The 22,760-nt window shown below is 48.4% G+C and overlaps 1 protein-coding gene across 1 annotated transcript in view; it reads right to left on the reverse strand.

Annotated features, from left to right (window-relative positions):
- Positions 1 to 22,760, reverse strand: part of LOC116837379 (nuclear GTPase SLIP-GC-like) — a 54,305-nt gene that overhangs the window by 13,916 nt on the left and 17,629 nt on the right. Inside the window, exons 10-14 of the mRNA XM_032801717.2 lie at positions 18,203 to 18,336; positions 16,073 to 16,234; positions 10,873 to 11,030; positions 2,501 to 2,639; positions 214 to 322 (exon numbers count right to left, since the gene is read on the reverse strand). Of these exons, the coding sequence (XP_032657608.2) occupies positions 214 to 322; positions 2,501 to 2,639; positions 10,873 to 11,030; positions 16,073 to 16,234; positions 18,203 to 18,336 (702 nt within the window). The remainder of the gene's footprint in view (positions 1 to 213; positions 323 to 2,500; positions 2,640 to 10,872; positions 11,031 to 16,072; positions 16,235 to 18,202; positions 18,337 to 22,760) is intronic.

The following is a 22,760-nucleotide window of genomic DNA, read 5'->3' on the forward strand; positions in this document are numbered from 1 at the left end:
ACCGTCAGTAATTACGACATTCTTCCACATTTCCTTTATGCTTGAAGATAGAGACCAATGTGCTCACCCTTCATCATGCATTTTTCCAGTTTGGAGGATGAAGTTAAAGAAGTTCATCATCATGATCATCACCACCACCACTCCCTCACGGCCTGATGCCCCAGAACAAACTGACACCACAAAACGCAGGGTCACCCAGCAGAAGGGTCCTACCTTCATAGTAAGGCTTTAGGTCACTCTGGATGGACAGCGGAAGGGACTGGTAGACAGCCATCTTCTTCTTAAGGATCTCTCTTTCTGTGGTCCTCAGGATGATGTTTGTCTGTGTGAATCAATTTAAAGCATTTGCCATTATCTTTTCAATCCCTCATTTGTAAAAATGATCTAAATAATGATTTGGAATAGGAGATCTGATCAGGTATTCAGGGGTGTGTTTGTGTGTGGTTTGCTTATTGGTTAGACCCAGAATCAAGGTGGAATACGCAGGTGCGGGATTCTTAAGGCCAGAGTTTTAGATACAGATATGTGACTTCAAACAGCCTGTGAGTTCCGCAAACCTTTCCCCTGCTTAAAGGCTAAATACCACCTGGTGCCTTCTAACTAACTTCATTACTCCTGTGCCTTAAGGGTGGCTGAAGATTCCCTGGTTGGAGGTGCAGACTGAGTCTCTGATGGGATTTCCACCTCTACGACCTAGTTCAGTCCACAGTGTCCCTGATGGCTCCAGCTGATTATAATCACCAGCCAGCTAAGGGGGCAGTTCTCCGGTTAGCTATGAGGATGAGAACCCCATCCGATACGTCCTTTGGGATTCCCAGTTGTTTTCCAGTGGTAGAAAGCAGTTGGGGTACTTGCCATAGGAATTCACAAGAGACCAGACTTAAACACAGCAGCAGCCTAGCAGTGCTATGGCGGAACTGGTGCAGAGTGGAGTGTAACTGGACCTTGGACCTTTGTTCTTGCTAAGCTGCATGGTTGGGCAGCTGCCCAGGAGATTCAAGTGCTGCAGAGCCGCACGCATCTGACAGCGTATGTTCAGGTGTCCCTCCCCCTGCTGCTCTGCAGCCACATTGCTCTTGCAGCTGCTCCCGTGACCCCTCCTGCTGGCTGTGCAGAGAGGCAGGGGGAAGGAGGTGCTGCTGTCAGGATGTCTGCGTCCCCCCTCTCCCTCCCCCTGTACCCCATCTCCACAGAGCAGGGGAGAGGGGACAGCCTGGCTCAGGACTCTGCTGTTGTCTGAGGTCTGAACCAGCCGGTCTCTGAGAATTCCTCAGCTGCCAGCACACACAATCTCTGTCTGTCTCTCTCTCTCCCTCTCCCTCTGCCCATGTACCCCATCTCTGCAGAGCAGGGGAGGGGAGACAGGGCTCAGGATAGAGCGGGAGAGCTTTCAGTGAGTGCCTTAAAGAGACAGCTCACGGCATGTCTCAGAAACTTCCCCAGAAGCCAACACACACACACACACACACACACACACACACACACACACACACACGTATTATTGTTGTTGTTATTTCTTGATACTCCTTGCAATGCACATATGTTCTCTGTACTTTCATTCTTTCAAAGTGCTGTTACTTGAGTTTTTTGACTGGTCTCTGCATGTCAGAACTTTTATTTCTCTTACACTTAAATTGAATTCTTTGAGTAGTGACTTCTAAAATGCCAAACCTGTCCTGGCTGGACTAATTATCCCTGTGGTAACTTTAAATACATTATATCTAGGTTTTGTGTGTCTACTGGTGGCGCACATCCCTCGGTGCACATAACAGAATTCATTCTGCCCATGGAGGGAACATTGCCCTGGACCAGGATCATTTTCAATCCTTGCTATTTATTTCAAGCCTGAGCAGGTTTCGTTGGTGTGCACACAGATTCGATGTCTGATTATCTTACAGACTGGGGGTTGGTCCTTGGCCCTCCCTTTGGGCTGACCTCACTGGACGCACCTATCCGGCACAGGAGGCATGTTAATGGGGGGAGGGCTTGGAGCACACTGCATTGGGCTTTGACCATCCTGGCCAGTCAGGATGGTCCCTAGGGGAACCATCATCAGTGTCATTTAGGCCTTTACGATGCTCTAAGTCACATCAGGGCCAAACCAGTCCTGAAATGAAGGCGATTCCCCACTCCTCGCTCCTGGGGTCTTGTTCTAAACACAGCTCAGTCGCACCTGAGAGTCTGGCTGTGCGTGGATGCCAGCTAATAAATGCTAAACACTGTGTTGACTACAGCCTACAGCTGTTCATGTCTCTTATCAGTGGGTCAGAAGGCAGAGTTCATCACAGACCAGATCCTGCACTCCCTGAGAGTCCTCATCACCCATTGTTATTCTCCCATTGTTAATCCCATCACCCATTGCTACCCTCACATGGTTATCCCCATCCTGCAGCCCTCCTCGGCCCTGCCAAGCAGAGAGGCAGGATAGCCGGATCACTCTCACCCCAGAAGTTCTGTCTGGCAGGGCAGAGCACTCACTCTTCTCTTAACCTCAACTTACTTCCTCAATGAAGAAGTTGAGCTTGCAGCGGTCACTGGTCACTGGGCTCTTCTTCACAACTTCGCTGATTTTCTCCTGCACCGAGTCTTTGAATATATCAAGACAAGGCTTCAGTGAGGCTCTGGTTCCCTTTTGGATCCTAGTTGGATAATAAAATAGAAATCATTAAAAAGACAAATGGGCTCAATCCCCTCTAACTTGACACAGCTGAGTGGGGAGGTAGGAGGAGAAACAAAGGTGACTGTAAGCCATCTGTATCCCTCACCTCCAATCCCACAGCTGGCCAGGTGCCATGCTGACTCTGGTATAAGCTAGAGCAGCCATAGGGCTCCTCAAACATAAGACACCTGGACTGATCACCTGAGAACGGTTCTGTCAGTTCAGGATCACTTGAATCCAGTGCATACAGGTGCCTATCACACCCCCTCCCTCCTTCTGCTCAGCTCCAGATCACCCCTTTTCTAGCCAATAGTGTAAAGCTGGGAGATTCCCCTCAGTCAGGAAGTAGCAAACACCCAAACACACCTTTCTATAGCAACCAGGGTAAACAGCTGACCCCTCAGCTCTGCAGGAGCAACACCTCAACCACTGGGCTGAGCCCTTCTCCTTTTGGGCACCGGGGATGGATTGATGTCACAGAGCTTGTTCATTTCCTTATGTGCCAGCATCCAACGCCACTTACACCCCGAAGCAGCACAGGTGTAAGTGCTAAGTTACTCGGGTACAGTGCAATTAATGAAAGTGTGAATGGCAGGTGGGGGCAGACCAGCTGAAATCAGTGGAGCTGCAAAATTTGTTAAGGTGTCACCTTATTCTCCTGAAATCCCTCCTTAAACCCAGCTCTGCTGGGACCCACACAGCACCCACTTGGGCCTGGGCTAAGCTAGTGCCAGCTGAGACTGCTGCTTTTTGCTAAGCCCACTTCATTTTGTTGCTCATCCTCCTATCCATTCCCATTGTTTGTCTGACACCCAGACTGTGAGCAGGGTTTGCCTTCTTCTTAACATGTCTGCACAATACCCAGCACAATGGGTGCTAGGATCCTTCACTGGGCTTCCTAGGCCCTACCATAACAATTATAAATGGAGGACGGGAGAGGAGAGTCAGGGCTGATCGTCTCGTCTACAGTCATAATAATGTGTCATGACTGGGGCTTGAACGGTCATGCCTAGTGGTCAGAGCAGGGATGGTCAGATGCCAGGCTTCAGAGTATGGGTCAGAGCTGGGGTCAGGAGTCCAACAGTGAGCCAAGAGGCAGACTCACAGACTAACACTTTAAGGCCCGAAGGGACCATCGTGGTCATCTAGTCTGACCTCCTGCACATCGCACGCCACGGAACCTCGCCCACCCAGTCCTGCAATAGACCCAGAACCTCTGGCTGAGTTACTGAAGTCCTCAAATCATGATTTCAAGACTTCAAGTGACAGAGAATCCACCATTTACACTAGTTTAAACCTCTAAATGATCCATGCCCCATGCTGCAGAGGAAGGCAACCCCCCTCCCTCCCCCACGGGTCTCTGCCAATCTGATCCGGGGGAAATATTCCTTCCTGACCCCAAATATGGCAGTCCATTGGACACTGAGCATTTCAGCAAGACACACCAGTTAGACACCTCAGAAAGAATTCTGTGTAGTACCTCAGAGCAGTGGCAGATTAACAAATTTGCCACCTCTAGGCCCTCAAAAAATTGCCACACCCCCCACCCCCATGCACCAGTTCACCTCCGCTCCCCAGCAGCAAGCCTGGGAGGGAGGGGGGAGAAGGGCAGTTGTGGCGCGCTTGAGGGATAGCGGAGGTGGAGTGCAGGTGAGCTGAGGCAGGGAGCAGTTCCCTGTCCTTCCCACCCCAAGAGTTACTCCCGGCGCCTGCCGGCCCCAGCTCACTTCTGCTGTCCACCGAGCTCGCCGCTACTCACTTCTTCTCCCTCCCTCCCAGCGCTTTCGCGTGGCAAGCCTGGGAGGGAGGGGGGACAAGGGGAGTTGTGGCACGCTCAGGGGATGGCGGCGGTAGAGCAGAGATGAGCTGGGGTGGGGAGTGGTTCCCGGGCCCCGCCCCCCCAGTTACTCCCCGGGCCCGCGGGCCCCAGCTCACCTCTGCTCCACCTCCTTGGAGCGCACCACTACTCGCTTCTCCCTCCCTCCCAGCGCTTTCGTGTGGCAAGCCTGGGAGGGAGGTGGAAGGAGGGTAGCGCGGCGCGCCTGGAGGAGGAGGCAGGCTGGGGATTTGGGGAAGGGGCGGAGTTGGGGAGGGGGCGCGAGCAAATTTGCCGCCCCTGCAAATTTGCCACCCTAGCCCTAGGCTTTGCTGGCCTAGGCAATAATACGCCGCTGCCTCAGAGCCCTCCCCGTCCAGTGTCCCACCACCGCCATTGGGGATATTTGCTACTAGCAGTCGAAGATCGGCTACATGCCATTGTAGGCCGTCTCATCAAATCATCCCCTCCAGAATTTATCAAGTTCAGCCTTGAAGCCAGTTAGGTTTTGCCCCCCACTGCTCCCTTTGAAAGGCCACCTGAATTTGTTGATGGCCAGTTTATAGCTATTTTTTCTTGTGTCAACACTGGCCCTTAACTTAAATAACTCCTCTCCCTCCCTGGTGTTTATCCCTCCAGGAGCGGCGCCAAGGTTTTTGGTGCCCTAGGTGCAGGGCTGGCTCGCTGGTTCCAGGCTCCAGTGGACCTGCTGCAGGCATGCCTGCGGATGCTCCACTGGAGCCGCGGGACCAGCGGACCGTCAGCAGGAACGCCTGCAGGAGGTCCACCGGAGCAGTCCGCCTCCCTCCCAAATCCTGGAGCCATAGGCGACCGCCCAGGATGCCTAAATGGAAGCATCGGCCCTGTATCCCTCTGATGTATGTATAGAGAGCAATCATATCTCCCCTCAGCCTTCATTTGGTTAGGCTAAACAAGCCAAGCTCTTTGAGTCTCCTCTCATAAGGTAGGTTTTCCATTCCTTGGATCATCCTAGTAGCCCTTCTCTGCACCTGTTCCAGTTTGTATTCATCATTCTTAAATATGGGAGACCAGAATTGCACACAGTATTCCAGATGAGTTTTCACCAGTGCCTCATATAAAGGTATTAACATTTCCTTATCGCAACTGGAAATACCACGCCTGATGCATCCTAGGATCGCATTAGCCTTTTTCACGGCCACATCCTATTGGCAGCTCACCTGTGATCCACCAACACATGCAGGTCTTGCTCCTCCTCTGTCGCTTCCAACTGATAAGTTCCCAGCTTATAGCAAAAATTTTTGTTAATTCCTAAGTGCATAACTTGTACTTTGCACTATAAAATTTTATCCCATTTCTATTACTCCAGTTTTCAAAGGATGTCCAGGTCTAATAATGATATTCTGGTCCTCGTCTGTATTGTCAATACCTCCTGACTTTGTGTCATCTGGAAATTTTATTAGCACACCCCCACTTTTTGTGCCAAGGTCATGAATAAAAATGTTACATAAGATGGTTCCCAAGACCAGTCCCTGAGGAACTCCACCAGCAATCTCCATGCAGACTCACAGTTCACCTTTCAGTATGACCTGTTGTAATCTACCCTTTAACCAGTTCCTTATACACCTCTCAGCTCTCATATTAACTCCCATTTTCTCCAATTTAACTCATTTCCCATGTGAAACTTTATCAAACGCCTTACTGAAATCCAGGGAGATTAGATCTACTGCATTTCCTTCATCTAAAAAAATCAGTTGTTTTCTCAAAGAAAGATCAGCTTGGTCTAGCACTATCCACCTTCTGTAAAACCTTGTTGTATGTTATCCCAATTCCTGTTTACCTTTATGTCCTTAACTACTTTCTCTTTCTTTTGTTCTAAGACCTTGCATACAACTGAGGTCAAACTAACAAGTCTGTAGTTTTTCAGATCTCTTTCCTGCCCTTTCTTAAAAACAGCTACTATATTAGCAATCCTCCAGTCATAGGGTATGACTCCCGAGTTTTCCAGATTCATTAAAAATCCTTGCTATTGGGCTTGTGATTTCATGTGCCAATTCCTTCAATATACTTGGATGGAGATTATCCAAACCCTCATGAAGCTTTTGAGTTTGACTTCCACCTCAGATGTGGTAATTTCTACTGTACTTCCATATCCTCATTTCCATTAGCCACCCTGCTACTACCCTGAGCTCCTCATTCGCCTTATTAAAAACTCAGGCAAAGTATTTGTTTAGGTGTTTGGCCATGTTTAGATTATCTTTGACCTCTACCCATCCTCACTGTTTAGTGGTCCTCCTTTTTATTTTGTTTTCTTTTTATTTATATAGCTACAGAACCATTTACTATTGGTTTTAATTCCCTTTGCGAGGTTCAGCTCTGCTTGTCTTTGGGCAGTTCTCACTTTTCCCCTACACTTACTGATCTTCAAGAGGTAGTTTTCCTTGCTGATCCCTCCCATCTTCCATTCTTTGTAGGCTTTCTGCTTTCTCTTAATAATCTGTTCGATATGCTTGCTCATCCAGCTTGGTCTGGTAACGCTTCACTACAAATTCCCCTCCTTGCTTGGGATCCAGCCTTCAGGTAGTTTCTGCAACTTTGATTTAAAGTAATTCCAAGCCTCCTCCACATTTAGATCCCTCGGTTCTTCAATCCAGTCCACTTCCCTACCTAATTCCCTTAATTTTCTAAAGTTTGCCCTTTTGACATCAAGGGCCCTAGTTGCAGATCTGTTTGTGGTTTTCCCTCCATTTAGTTTAAACTGAATTAGCTCATGATCACTCAAACCAAGATTGTCCTCTACAACCAGTTCATCTCTGAGGTTCTCACTACACACTAATACTAAAATCTAAAATGGCATCACCTCTTGTGGGTTCAGTGACTCTTTGGTGAAGAAATCTGTCAGACATCACAGCCAGGACAATCTGGGCCCAACTATTATTCCTAGCACTTGTCCTCCAATCTGTATCTGGGAAGTTAAAGTCTCCCATAATCACACAATTCCCAGTAGTATTTATTTCACTAAAGACATTAAAGAGGTCTCTATCCAGATCAAAATCAGATCCTGGGCTCTGTAGCAGACCCCCAGCACTAACTCAGTAGAGCCTCTGGTAGCTTTCTTCCCCAAAGTGATTTTGACCCAAAACAGACTCTGTTTTAGCCATTCCATCACTCCTAATTTCTTAACAGTCTCCCTCATCCTTAATATGCAATGCTGCTCCACCACCTTTACCTTTAGTCCTGTCTTTCCTGAACAGCATATACCCTTCAGTACCTGTACTCCAGTTATGACTACTATGCCACCATGTTTCTGATATCCCTGTAGTATCCGGTTTCACTTCCTGCACCAGCAGTCCTAGCTACTCCGTGTTATTCCTCAAACTCTGTGCATTGGTGTACAAACATCTTAACTGTGGCTGGTTGGCTTTGCCCAGATTCCTCATCCAATTGGGTACAGTCATTCCACTGCCAGTATCGCCTGTCTGTTACCTTCACTGGTACTGGCAGTATCTTTCCCATTAATGTCCATTCTCCTACCTACTGCTGTATTCTCTCTTTCCTGATTTTCCTTCTGGTCAATATTAGAATCAGACGTGGAGATTACATGAACGTCTCCCGACCGTCTCCCCCAAGTTCCTAGTTCAAAGCTCTTTTATTCAGTTGTGCCAACCTCCATCCCAGAAGTCAATTTCCCTCCCTACTCAGGTGGAGTCCATCCCAAGGGAAAGTCCTCTGTCCATGAATGCCTCCCTGTAGTCAAACATCCCAAACCCCTCCTGATAGCACCACTGCCTGAGCTACCTGTTAAGTATCATAGTTTTGTCTTGCCTTGGTTATCCTCCTCCAGGGACAGGTAAAATTCCACTGAAGATGAGATTCGATTTCCTTAAGCATCTTCCCCAGTCTGGCACTCTAGAAAGAATCTACCTGTATCATTTGTTCCTATGTGAAGTACAGTCAATTGATTCTTTCCTGCTCCTGATAGGATCCTGTTCAGCCTCTGATCCACATCCCATATCCAGGGTCGGATTTCCAATTAGGCACAGTAGGCACATGCCTAGGGGCGACAGCATTCGAGGGGGGCGCTAAAGTTGCCAAGTGTGCAATTTCCTAGCCCAACTGGGCTATTTTTAGCAGTTTTGAGTTGCGGTACTTTGAGCTATGTTGCTGCCCTGCTGCCACTGGCCACACTGCTCCGGAGGAGATCTGCCTCGCCCTCTGCCGAGATGCCCCACATGCTGCTGGTCTCATATCATGCCTCCTCCCCTTAGTCATTTGCAACATGTGCAGAAGTCTTGTCCAAGGGAGGCAGAATTTTTTTTCCTGCAGAAAATGTGCTGCAGTTCCACCTTATGCCCACCAGAGGCTGCTGTGGTGCCCAAACAGTCTGAGCAGGCTGAGGTTGACTGGTCTGGTGAGTGGCAGCAAACAGCTGGCAGGTGGGTGGCAGGAGCATTTTTTCCTCAAGTTACAGCAGCCTTCTTGGAGCCAGGGTCGGAGGCAGAGTGGGCCACACAGGGCTGCTGGGGGGGTGGGGGTCACAGGGCCACATGGGGAGCAAGGCGGGGTGCTGAAGACTCTGTGCCTAGGGGCGTGTAATTTGTAAATCCAGCCTGGTCTGTATCTTAGCGCCCATTAGACAGCACACCCTTCTTTTCTCCGGATCAGCTCTGGTGACAAGCCTCCCTGTTCTTCTTAGTAAGGGCCCCCAACAAGATAGATCTGCCTCATCCTGGAAGTGGTGCCTTCTTTCTGGCTGCAAGTTCTCTTGTCTTTTGTCCCTCTCTTGCAATCTTCTGCGAGTTGGCCCCAGGAAGATAAAGGCTTTCTCTATTGACTCTTCCTCTCTGCTGTTAGGGCTAGCCACTCTTCTCTTCTTCCTTGCCCTCTCACCTTCTGTTACTGCCTGCTGTGCCCCTTCTTCATTCTCCAGCTCAGCAAACCTGTTCCTGAGCTCTATGCATCCTTCACTAGCTGGTCTTTTCCTCTGCCTGGTTCTAGTAGTAACATGCTTCCTCTGGCCACTTTCTTCCCCCAGCAGTCTACCTCCCAGTTCTCCAGTCCAGCTTGCAGCTGAGAGTCTTGACTTTTCCCTTCAGCTTCCTCTCGCCTTCTCTCCCTCATCCGCTCGAATCCCCTCTGAAATTCAGCCTAGTTTCCACTTGCATCTCCAAGCCTCAGATCTTCTCTTCCACCAGCTCTGTGAGGTGGCACTTCATGCAACCGAAGCTCTTTTCAGGTACCCGCTCCAGGCTAATGTACATCCTGTAGTTTCCGTATCTGGTCATCTTCCTTGTCTCTTCCATTCCTTGGGTCACTACCACTGCTGCCTCTGTATCTGTCATAACCTTCCCGCCTAAGCTCCTGTCAGGTGGAAACAAACACAAACAAACACCAAACAGTCCCTCCCTCAAGCTCCCCTTATAAACTCTCACTGGAACTCTTCTGTTTTCTGTTCTGTTTGCTAGCTCTGTGCCACTGACTGGCTGCTTTGCTGCCCTTATAGGGCCCCTAATCAGGGAAATCCCACCTTCGAATTGAGGAAGGCCCATCCCCTAAAAGGGGCTCTGTTATGATCAAAGGCTCTACTTCTCTCATAGCACACTGGCCCCTATCAGTCTCTGCAAACTGAAACAACCACCACCACCACACAACACACAAGAACTCACTCACTTGCTCTAAGGAACAGGGGCTTGCCTCCTCCAACACAACTCCCATTCAAATTTCACTGTTTTCAGCTGTTTTCTGGCTCCTGTGCACATCACTACAGCTAGGGAGTTCACTTTGTTTCACAGACACTTCCTGGCACTCCTCATGGGTTTAACTAGGGTGCCTGGACCAATCAGGGGCCACGAGGGAAGCTATCAGTCTGACCTTCCCAGGTGGTACTTCCTGTGGTGTTTATCTCCACAGAGTCTAGATCAGTGGCTCTCAAACTTTTGTACTGGTAACCTCTTTCACACAGCAAGCCTCTGAGTGTGATCCCCCTTATAAATTAAAAACACTTTTTAACAGTTAACACTATTTTAAATGCTGGAGGTGAAGGGGGGTTTGGGGACGGAGGCTGACTGCTCACGACCCCCCATGTAATAATCTCACACACCCCTGCAGGGTCACAACCCCCAGTTTGAGAACCCCTGGTCTATATAATAACACATACAGCCCAACCATGGTTGCTCTGTAGTGGTGTGGCGGTGTCAGCCGTCCTGTACACCCAGGTTCTAGTCCCCACAGAGCCTCATGTCATGCTCCAGCTGGAATGAGGTTAGAGGAGGTGGTGGGGGACTCCACCACACTGGGTTACCCAGGAAGGCCAGAGAACAAGGTTCCGCAGGATCCTGGGGCCAATGGGGAGCCCAGAGAGCCCCACGAAAGGAGACTCGGTGTCTTTGCAGCCTGAGTGGGGCAGGGCTCCTCTCACCTGAATATGTTTGCGAACGTGGGGTCAATTTTGTCATACATGGGCTGAGCGAGGGCACCGTTGAGGTCTATGCGGGCGAAGACCCGGGACGCGTATACACCATTCTTCTGGCACACGGCTTTCAGTGTCTTGTGGAAGCCTTGGTATCCAGTTTCTCGCTGGATAATTAGAAACACAGTTGTAATGAAGTGGGTATGGGATACATTCCTTACGATTTGTATTACTGTAGGACCTATAGACCCCAGCTGAGCTAGGGCCCCGTTGTGAGGGGAGCTGTACATACATTCAGTGGAGCTGGAAGGTGTAATTTCCAGCTCAGGTAGACATATCCACACTAACTCTGATCCGTCCAACACCCTAAGTATGTACTTGGGGCAGCAAACCCTCCCTACAGCCCGCCACCTGTGTCGACACTGCTACACTTCTATTTGTAGTGCATGCGCTCGATCAGATGCCAGCTGCAGTGCAGATGCACCAACAATGAGAGACAGGCTCTGTCCTGAAGAACTACTCTAACCCATGTGCTTTACACTGAAGCATTTGACTTTGTCCCTCCACGGGAGAGGGGAGATACAGTGCGGAAAACCATGGATCTTAGTTGGTTATTCTGTGTCTTTGCACACAGACATGCAGAGCACAAGGCAGGACAACTCAGAAAGACCCAGAAACGTCCAGAATAGGGCATGATCTCAGTAGTGGTTAATGAGGCTGTGTAGCTTTGCAGGTCATACCCAAGTCACCTCTGACAGCTGAGCCAATCAGCGAGTAGGGGGAAGGTTACAAATAGAGGAATTAAAAACAGCCCTGTGGACTCAGCAGCTGATCGAAGCAGGACCAAGAACTGAGGTTGCTGTGAGGGCTGGGTCCCATCCCTGCACCACTCTGAGAACAGGTCAGTGCTATTCCAGCTTTACTTACTGGGGAAGTATTAGGATAATGTTGGTCCATAGTGTGACATTGCACTCCATATGCTTTATAAAAATATGCTTGGACCGTGAATATAATGTAACTGGAATATGCTTTATGCAAAGGTCTCTTTTAAGGTATCATTACAAAGCTTATAATCTACTGAGTGTGCTCATCCTATTTGTATGAATGTATCAGTCTTGTATCTGAAGCTAGAAATATGAAGTATTACTCTGAAGTCCTAATGTCATTATGCAAAATGTGGGCCATTAATGGTGGTTTAGAATCTTGATGACTCCCATTGATGAGGACAATTGGTTGTAAAATGCTCTGTTTACTTGTGAGCCTTCCTGTATACGTGCGAGCCAGCCAGTGGGTAATGAAGTCTCACAGGACAGGTGAACATGTCACATGATACAGGAATCCATCTTAAACCTGGTGCTTTTCCATTTAGAAGGAGGGGTGGAAACCCAGAGAGACAAAGGATTCCCGCCTTGTTCCAAAGCTATATAAGGGGGTGGAACAGAACAAAGGGGGATGCAGTTATGAGAAATTCCATAGTTACCACCTGAGCTGGAACTAACAAGAACTGTACCAGGGGAAAGGATTGGGCCTAGACTAGGAAGGAGTCTAGTCTGTGAAAGGAGCTTATTGGATCATCTCTGAGGGTGAGATTTACCTGAATTCAGTTTCTTTACTGTATTAGGCTTAGACTTGCATGTTTTGTTTTATTTTGCTTGGTAACTTACTTTGTTCTGTCTGTTATTACTTGAAACCACTTAACTCCTACTTTTTATACTTAATAAAGTCACTTTTGTTTATTATTAAACCCATAGTAAGCAGTTAATACCCAGGGGAGCAAACAGCTATGCATATCTCGCTATCAGTGTTACAGAGGGCAGACAATTTATGAGTTTGCCCTGAATAAGCTTTATACAGAGTAAAACGGATTAATGTGGAGTTTGGATCCCATTGGGAGCTGGGAGTCTGGGTGCTGGAGAGACGTGACCTGCTGAGCAGTTTTTGGTTAAAATCTGCAGCTTTGGGGGCGTGGACCAGACCTGGGTCAGTGTTGCAGCGGCTGGCGTGTCTGGCTCAACAAGGCAGGGTTCTGGAGTCGCAAGCGGCCAGGGAGGCTCAGAGGTAATCTTAGCACATCATGTGACAGTCCCAAGGGGGTCTCTGTGACCGAACCCCTCACACACACTGGTGTGTTTTATGGATGTAGAAGGAGAGTGGGGGGCAGGGGAGCATTTATTATTTTTAGTGGCGTAGCCCATAAAGCTAGATTAGCCTTTTATTTTACTTAGCAGTAATGCAAGGAACCTACAGGCCTGTATCCTGTAAGGCACTGGCTTAACCAAGTTAGGATAAGTAAAGTAGGCCTATGACCCTTAGCATAAATAAAATGGCCCAGCAGTTCCCGGTTCCCCAAAATCTAGGTTAATAGCTTGCTCAAGAGAGGGAGTTGGTACTTAATGATACCAGGCAACTGCAGGAACACTGAACTGCTCCTGGGCTGGATATTTTCGGATAGAATTGTTGGCAGATGTTTAACCACAAACTTGCTTTAGAAATAGGTGACGTTTATGATAATGAGCTAAAAGGCAGTAATATGTTAACCTATCAGATATGGGCACCCCAATATTATGAGGGTGAGGAAGTCAGATTTGGACATGGGAGGCTGGGCATCTAAATGAATATTCATGATAGTGCCCAGGCCCTACAATAGGCCAGGCCACCATGTTGTGGGCACCAGGTTTCCATCACTGACCCTTCAGCTCTTCATTGTTCTTTTCTACCACCGACCTCTGGGTGTTGGGGGTCTGAACCATCAGACTCATTTGGCATGCCAGGGACAGGGCTAGTCCTTTGTCTCTCACCACTGGGTCCCCTAGGAAGGGTGGGAGTATGTAAGTATATGAGCATATGCAGGGGATGATACCACACGTATCCCTAATGCGATATTACTGCTATTTGTTTTTGTGGTTTGGAACTTCCTTCTCTTCCTTGATGGTGTTAATAAAAGTGGCTAAGGCTTTGCCTTGCCCTCAGTGTGAGTGTCTTTTCCATGCACCCTGGCTTCCCCTCAAGATATTGAACTGATTCGTTTTAATTCTGTTGAGTCTGATTCTGGAATGAGACTCTATTACCCCCAGCACATTAAATTAATATCAAATGGCAATCAATACCATTAACAGCCATTAAAGAATCAGGCTACAGAACCTGTGGCACTTACATTTGGCTCTCAGTTAATTGCTGTGAACTGGCATTCTGTCTTGTTTACAGAGCATGAATGGGGAAGCGCTTACTGAGGGGAGGCTCTGTAAATTCGTGCCTGACTTAGCTGGGTCTATGGGGAGAAGATGGTGCCCTATAGAGTAAGTGGCTCGTAGAGATCCAGGAAATGGATATTTTATAGGCTGATCCTGATCCCTGCACCACTTTGGATACAGGCTAGAGACTTGTGTTTCACCAGCAACTGAGAGGACCAGTCAGCTACTGCCCCAAGGGCTTGAAGATGCTAGTTGGGGAGCTCCCCAGAGTGCTGATTTGCTGCCAGGGTCTGAAGTGTTTGACAGGAGTGTTCTTGAGCTCCGAAGAGTCCAGGTGACACACATGACACACCACAGTCACACTGCAAAGACTAAGGGCTTGTCTACACTGGCACTTTACAGTGCTGCAACTTTCTAGCTCAGGGAGAGCTTTCTCGCAGCACCCTGCCACAACTACACAAGCCTTGTTAAAGTGCTGCCATGGCAAGGCTTTAACGTTCCCAGTGTAGACAAGCCCTGAGAAACCATCTCTGAGAGGAGATCAGAGGCAAATGTGTTTTGATGTGTGAGCTAAAGTATAGACAGAGTTACCCTGAAACCTTATAGTGCAGGGATCAGCAACCTTTCAGAAGTGGTGTGTCGAATTTTCATTTATTCACTCTAATTTAAGGTTTCACATGCCAGTAATATATTTTAATCTTTTTAGAAGGTTTCTGTCTATAATATATAACTAACCTATTGTTGTATGTAAAGTAAATAAGTCTTTTAAAATGTTTAAGAAGCTTCATTTAAAATTAAATTAAAATGCAGAGCCCCCTAGACTGGTGGCCAGGACCTGGGCAGTGTGAGTGCCACTGAAAATCAGCTCGCGTGCTGCCTTCGGCACCTGTGCCATAGGTTGCCTACCCCTGTTATAGTGGAATGTTTGTAGCTGAAACAAAAAAGGGGGAAAGTCTATATAAGCAGATTTACTGTCTAAGAGCTTTTGTCTAAATGTTCTTCACAGTATTCCAAATGTGATTACAGTGTTGTATATGATTTACTGTGTGTTTTGTGAGCACTCAATGTTTGTTTTATCAATAAAGTGCCAGTGCTTTCCGAGGAAATGACTGGGAACTCTGACCCTCCATTTATCAGTGTTTTACATTCAATAGCCCCAGAGGTTACAGGAGACAGGTCTGACTCTCTGTGATGCTTTCTGGAAAGACAGAGCTCTGGCCTGCGCATCAGCAAAATGCTAAGCTGAGGTGCAGAAAGAAGGGGAGTGGAATAGATCTATACAGAATTTTGCCTAAGCACACCCCGCCCTCTCACTTACTGTCTTAATAGACTGAAGAAGGAAGGATTATTATCTCTACCACACAGATGAGGAGCAGAGGCACAGAGACTAAGGCCTGGTCTACACCTAAAACGTAGATTAATGTAACCCCTAAGAGATATAGTTAAGCTGCCCTAAGCCCGGTGTAGGCACTGTTAGGTAGATGAAGAATTCTTCTTTTGACCTTGCTACCACCTCTCAAGGGGAAAGATTAACTCCAGGATGGAAAACTCCTTCTGTCGCAGTAGAAAGTGTCCACACTACAGTGACACAGTTCAAGTTGAGAAGCATCTTACTCTGCAAGTCATCCCACTGAGAGCAACTCAGGAGAGCAAAGTACTACTCACCCAAGTAAAGGAAGCAGAATGGAGCCTGGCCTATATTAATTTGGGGCTGGATTCCAATACCCTTACTCACCGACTCCCATTGGTGTCAGTGGCTATTCCATACAAATAAGAGGATCAGACTCCAGCCCATAACATGCTGTTATCCTCTAGTGCCTTTCATCCAGTTCCCTTCACAAATCTTAATTAGTCCTCTCAACACCCAATAATAATTCTTAGCCCCTATAGGACTTTCTGCCACAGATCCCAAAGCACTTCTCAAAAGTCAATAAGCAAGAGATATGCAAAGGGGAGGCAGTTGCTGGCCAGAGCGTGAAAGCTGCACATGAGGTCTAAGTCAAGAACTTGCCACTTACGATAAGGAGCCGAGTGAATGCTATTTGGTAAGATGATTTTGCTTGCTTCACACCATTGTCAAGGGGCTGTTCCAGCTGGGCAAAACATTTCTCAATCTCCTTCTCCAAAGCCTTGATCTTGTCCCCCACAAAGCCTTCCAAGCCGCTCCGCTCATAATGATCCTGCAATGGCAGCAGAACACAAGACACATCATTGCACAGCTGATGCTGGAGGCAAAATAAAGATACACGTCAAGATTTCTTCTCGCTAGAAACCGCAGCACAGGCCTGGGTTCGGTCAACCAGATGGGAGGCATCTAAAGAAGACATTGTGCTGGAAGAGTTGGTGTCGCCAGTCCACCTGGGCTGCTCTGAGTCAGTACTGAACCAAAGCCCTGGCGTGGCATGATGCTGGGAGCTGCGGGAAGGAGAGGGGGAAGTGACAGCTGGGCAACAGGGGAGGTACAAGGTTTGGCTGCCTTTGCAGATAAAGCCTGTAGTGGTTTTAAACATCAATTATAGATGGAGGGAAAGAACAGAATCTCTGTATCTTTTTCCTCCTTTCACTGCTCTACCCACCCACAGAACACAATGGGCACAGGGATACATTTTTGTCACCCGGTGATATGGGTCCAGCGCAGGGGTGAAAGTAACTTACAGGACTTACTGGTACTGCTGGAGTCCTGAGGGGGGCGTGGCCTCATCCGGAAGAGGCGTGGCCTCTCAAGATTTAAAGGCTCTGGGGAACCAGCTGTGGCTGGGAGACCCAGAGCCTTTAAATCAACCAGGGCTCCCAGCTGCAGAGATGGTTGGGAGCCCCCCGGGGCTCAGGGGCAAATTAAAGGGCCCGGGGTTCTGGCCGCCAGGGGGAACTGGATCTTTGTGGGGCTGGGGCAGGAATTTAAAGGGCCCAGAGCTCCTGCCGCTGAGGGAAGCCCAGAGCCCTTTAAATCCTGGCCCCAGCCCAGCCGCCAGAGCCACAGCTGGGATTTAAAGGGCTCAGGGCTGCCCACAGCGGCGGGGAGCTCTGAGCCCTTTAAATCCCAGCTGCGGCAGGGATTCAAAGGGCTCTGGGCTGCCTGCAGCCGCGGGGAGCTCTGAGCCCTTTAAATCCCATCCCCTGCCCGGCTGCCAGAGCCAAGGCCAGGATTTAAAGGATTTAAAGGGCAGTTGCGGGCAGCCCAGAGCCCTTTCAATCCCCGCCGTGGAAGTCGATGCGGTCCGGCATGGCGTACTGGCTCTTGCCGGTACGCTGTACCGGACCGTACTGGCTTACTTTCACCTCTAGTCCAGCGGTGAGCATTTGGGAGGTAATGCTTGGTGTGACATCATCAAAAAGCCCAACGGCCAAGTACAGCAGGGCCTTGGACAATGTGGGCAGGGGCGGCTCCAGGCACCAGCATGCCAAGTGCATGTTTGGGGCGGCAAGCCATGGGAGGCGCTGTGCTGGTCGCCGTGAGGGTGGCAGGCAGGTTGCCTTCGGCAGCATGCCTGTGGAGGGTCCGCTGGTCCCACAGCTTCAGTGGACCTCCCGCAGGCATGCCGCCGAATCCGCAGGACCAGGGACCTCCTGCAGGCAAGCTGCCGAGGGCAGCCTTCCTGCCGTGCTTGGGGCGGCAAAATACCTAGAGCCGCCCCTGAATGTGGGTGTGTCTCCCCTAGGGAAAATAGCACGTTTCAGCTCTGACGCAGTTTCGCTGATGCTGCCAATGTAGTAAGCTGTAGTGTAGAAAGAGTGCAGGGATTTCTACCATGTCATCATCTAGCCCTGCTCTAGGGACAGAACTCAGAGCCTCCTGCATCAAAAAGTATAGTCCCTCTCCCTAGTTTGAACTACAGAATCATCCCCATTATCAGTCAGCAGTATAGGGTCTATGGCACATAGCTGAACAGCTACAGCTCCATCCAACAGGGTGCAGTGGTGCATTTACACACTAGTCAGCTCATTACTAGATTTTTAGAGCAGATTTGCATTTGTTTCCTACTAGGAACCATGGGGTGAGTGGCCCAGTTCAAAGGAGCAGAGATGGAACGGGGAGAAGGCAGAGTGCAGACAAACTGCTGCAGTGGGAAGAGAGGGAAATATTCACTGCATCATTACTCTGCTAGTAGTGAAGCAGATTGTAGTGCCCAAAGCTCTTCCAGCCATACCACCATGTCTCGTGTGCAGTTAAAATTCTCAGCCAACAGGACAATGCTGAGAGCCTCTGTCACATAATCCACTAGCAGCTTCTTCTTCTCTTTCAGATAGATATTCCTGATGTACTCTCTCAGCTTGGGGATCTCTGGAATAGCACAGAGAGGCAGAGTTAGGCCTAGTCTACGCCGAGGATGACCTAGCCATGGCGCTCAGGGCTGTGAAAAATTTCACACCCTGTGTTTTGTAAGTAAGAACATAAGAATGGCCTTATGGGGTCAGACCAAAGGTCCATCTAGCCCAGTATCCTGTCTTCCTTTTTTTGTTTTAAACCTGCTGCCTATTAATTTCCTTGGGTGACCTCTAGTTCTTGTGTTATGAGGAGTAAATAACTCTTCCTTATTTACTTTCTCCACACTAGTCATGATTTTATAGACCTCTATCATATCTCCCCTTAGTTGTCTCTTTTCCAATCTGAAAAGTCACAGTTTTATTAATCTCTCCTCATACAGAAGCTGTTCCATACCCTTAGTCATTTTCGTTGCCCTTTTCTGTACCTTTTCCAATTTCAATATATCTCTTTTGAGACGGGGCAACCAGATCAGCACGCAATATTCAAGATGTGGGCGTGCCATGGATTTATATAGCGACAATATGATATTTTCTGTGTTATTATCTATCCCTTTCTTAATTATTCCCAGTATTTTGTTTGCTTTTTTGACAGCTGCTGCACATTGAGTGGATGTTTTCAGAGAACTATCCACAATGACTCCAAGATCTCTTTCTTGAGTAGAAACAGTTAATTTAGACCCTGTCATTTCATATGTATAGTTGGGATTATGTTTTCCAATGTGCATTACGTTGCATCTATCAACACTGAATTTCATCTGCCATTTTGTTACCCAGTAACCCAGATTTGTAAGATCCATTTGTAACTCTTCTCAGTCTGCCTGGGACTTAATTATCTTGAGTAGTTTTGTATCATCTGCAAATTTTGCCACCTCACTGTTTACCCCTTTTTCCAGGTCTTTATGAATATGTTAAATAGGACTGGGCCCAGAACAGACCCCTGGGGGACACCACTATTTACCTCTCTCCATTCTGAAACCTGACCGTTTATACCTACCCTTTGTTTCCTATCTTTTAACCAGTTACCAATCCATGAGAGAACCTTCCCTCTTATCCCATGACAGCTTACTTTGCTTAAGAACTTTTGGTGAGGGAACTTGTCAATGGCTTTCTGAAACTCTAAATACACGATATCCACTGGATTCCCTACATGCTTGTTGACCCCCTCAAATAATTCTAGTAGATTGGTGAGGTATGATTTCCCTTTACAAATGTTGACTCTTCCCCAACAAATTATGTTCATCTATATGTTTGACAATTCTGTTCTTTACTATAGTTTCAATCAGTTTTCCCAATACTGAAGTCAGGCTTACTGGTCTGTAATTGCCGGGATCACCTCTGGAGTCCTTTCTAAAAATTGGCATCACATTAGCTATCCTCCAGTCATCTGGTACAGAAGCTGATTTAAATTATAGGTTATAGACTACAGTTAGTCTATAGGTTCTGCAATTTCACATTTGAGTTTCTTCAGAACTCTTGGGTGAATACTATGTGGTCCTGGTGACCTATTACTGTTTAGTTTATCTGTTTGTTCCAAAACGTCCTCTAATGACACCTCAATCTGGAACAGTTCCTCAGATTTGTCATCTAAAAAGACTGGCTCAGCTTTTGGAATGTCCCTCACATCCTCAGCCATGAAGACGGTAGACACAGCTGGGTCATCAGCCTTGCTACCACCTCTCGAGGGGATGAATTGGCTACAGCAAAAGAAAAAGTCCTTCCATCGCTGAAGTGCGTCTACACTACAGCACGTCAGCAATGTAGCTGCAGCAGCAGTGCTTGTAGTATAGATATGTCCTTAGAAATGTGGTAGGAGACATTCCTCATGGAGGATGTTCGGCAGGGCCACATTGCTCCTGCAGAGCTTCCCGTCAGTGAACACAGGGCTGGATTAAGGCCTAGGCCTAGGACCCCAGCTCCAGGAACCGTGTGATTACATCAGAATCCCAGCCTGCATTTACAAAACATAATGTATCTGTTTCTCACAGTTGTGAAGAATAGCTTGAAAACTGGTTCAGTAACATCTGCCTGAATCTGCACAGAGCCTGAATCAATTGCTGTGAAGGTGGGCACTGCCCCATGCATTTCAGTGGGTGTGTTAATCCCACTGCTATGGAGGTTTCTCTGAATTCCAGCCCAGCAGAGGGCTCTGTGCATAGCAGGAGGGGAAAAGTGCAGACAGCTTGACCCATCTAGACCGAAACACAGAGAGCAGGGGGACTCCTGTTTACACTCATGCTGCTCCTGAGGAAAAGGGCATCAGGCAGTCATGCCTGGTGGGAAGAAGTAGGCTTTCTTGGCTATTAAGCCAAAGGGCCTATTGCTAAGTAAAAGCTTATTATCAAGTGAATCAACCGCTTTGAAGCTTTATGAATAATTTGTAATAATAATGTTAAGTTGTGTAACCTTTATTAAAAGTGGAAAATTTAATTTAGTGGGAGCGGAAAGTTTAGTTGCTTGAGATATAGCACAACAGCCTGTTTATCAGAACAAGTGCTTTAACTGCAAGATGTACTGACCACATTAGTATGGGAAGTTTGGATATTGAAATATACATTTGGAAATTTGCAACATGCCTCATAGTGATAGACTCAAGGAGTTCAATCGAGTTAGCTTAATAAGGAGAAGGTTAAGGTTTACCTTAGAGCCTCTAAGTATCTAAATGGGGAATAAATATTTGATAATGGGCTCTTCAGTCTAGCAGACAAAGCTGTAACATGATCCAGTGGCTGGAAGTTAAGCTAGACAAATTCAGATTAGAAATAAGGTGCAAATTTTTAACATTGGGGGTCATTAACCACTGGACCAACTATAGATTCTCACTCACTGTAAATGTTTGAATCAAGTGCTGTAGAAAAGCTAGATATTGTTACTGGATATTTTTTCTGAAGGGCGGGGGGGCTCCAGTTCAAACCCACCTATTGGACTCGGAGTGGGAATTACTCCAGCGCAGTCCTATGACCTATGTAATGCAGGAGGTCAGACTAGATGATCACAATGGTCCTTCTGGCCTTCACATCTGTGAATCTCTGCCACAGCCACACTGGGAGCAGAGGGGGCCCTCCTGGCACTATCACTCTAGGTGGCGGGTTGGGGGAACTGTAGAGGTGGAGCCATGATACCCCTCTCCCCATGTCATGATGTGCTTAGGGCTCCAGGCTGCTTCAGTATGAACCTGGGTGAATGTTCCATCTATAGAACATCTCTTGTCTCAGTTGAGAGACTTGGAGGAAAAGCTGGTGTCTCAGAAACTCAGGGACCTACAAATTGCCTGCTGCACATTTGAGCAGGGGAGCGGTGGCTGGCTTGTGCAGGTGTAACCCACCGAGACCACTTAGAGAGAGAGAGATAAAATGAATCTGCTCTACAGCCTTAGCTAACAGCCAGTTGGCTTTTAGCTCTTGCAGCAGAGGCTCATGAACTAAGCTCCAGAGGTCCCCAGTTCCATCTTGCCGATGACCAGGCTCTGTCAGTGTTACACAGGGATCTGCATATGGAGGCAGAAGCTATACAACGTTGGGAGAGGAAAAGGGGAAGCCACACAAGGAAGAAAACAGGGGGTTGAGAAGCAGAGCTAAGCTTTACTATCAACAACACATGTAGAGCTGTAGCCTGTGAATGCCACCTCTCCTGCAGTTTCCAGGCAGGCTATGTGACAGGCAAGGAAGGTTGCGGCTGTGCAATGACAGGTACATAGGGTATTGAACCTCCAGCACTCAGGACATGAGACCCTGTAGTTTGAAGGATGAAGTCCTCTCCCTGGGCCTGTCGCAGTATTATACCCCGAGGCTCAGGCAGAGACAGGGATTCACAGCACACACAGCAATGACATCAGTGGTCACAATCTCTGCTCAGGAGCGGCGCCAGGGTTTTTGGCGCCCTAGGCAGGGGTCCTTCCGCGCTCCCGGTCAGCAGCAGCAATTCGGCGGCGGGGGGGTCCTTCTGCATTCCCGGTCTTCGGGGCACTTCTGCGGCGGGTCCCGGAGTGAGTGAAGGACCCACCGCAGAATTGCCGCCGAAGACCCGGAGCACGGAAGGACCCCCCACCGCTGAATTGCCGCCGAGGGTGGCAAAATGCCGCCCCCCCCAAGTCCTAGTGCCCTAGGCGACCGCCTAGGTCGCCTAAATGGAAGCGCCGGCCCTGCCTCTGCTTTGCCAGAGGGCCAGTGCAGCCCAATGCAGGGACAGTGCTAGCTGCAGAGGCGGTGTTGCTGGAACAGCTGAGGGATATGCTAATACAGGGCATTGTTCCCTGGACAGCCCCCATCTCCTGGAGAGCCCTGGATGCAATGGAGAAGGTGCCTCCTCTGCAGGAACCCCATAGAAGGGTGCTGGTGGCAACAGCACTTGCCTCCCCTTAGGACGATGCCTTCCTTTGGGTGCAGGGGCCAGGCTGGGGCACAGGCATGGAATTTACAACACCCTGGGCCAACTTTAGCGAGT

The sequence above is a fragment of the Chelonoidis abingdonii genome, chromosome 3 (assembly GCF_003597395.2).
Source record: "Chelonoidis abingdonii isolate Lonesome George chromosome 3, CheloAbing_2.0, whole genome shotgun sequence".
NCBI lineage: Eukaryota > Metazoa > Chordata > Testudines > Testudinidae > Chelonoidis > Chelonoidis abingdonii.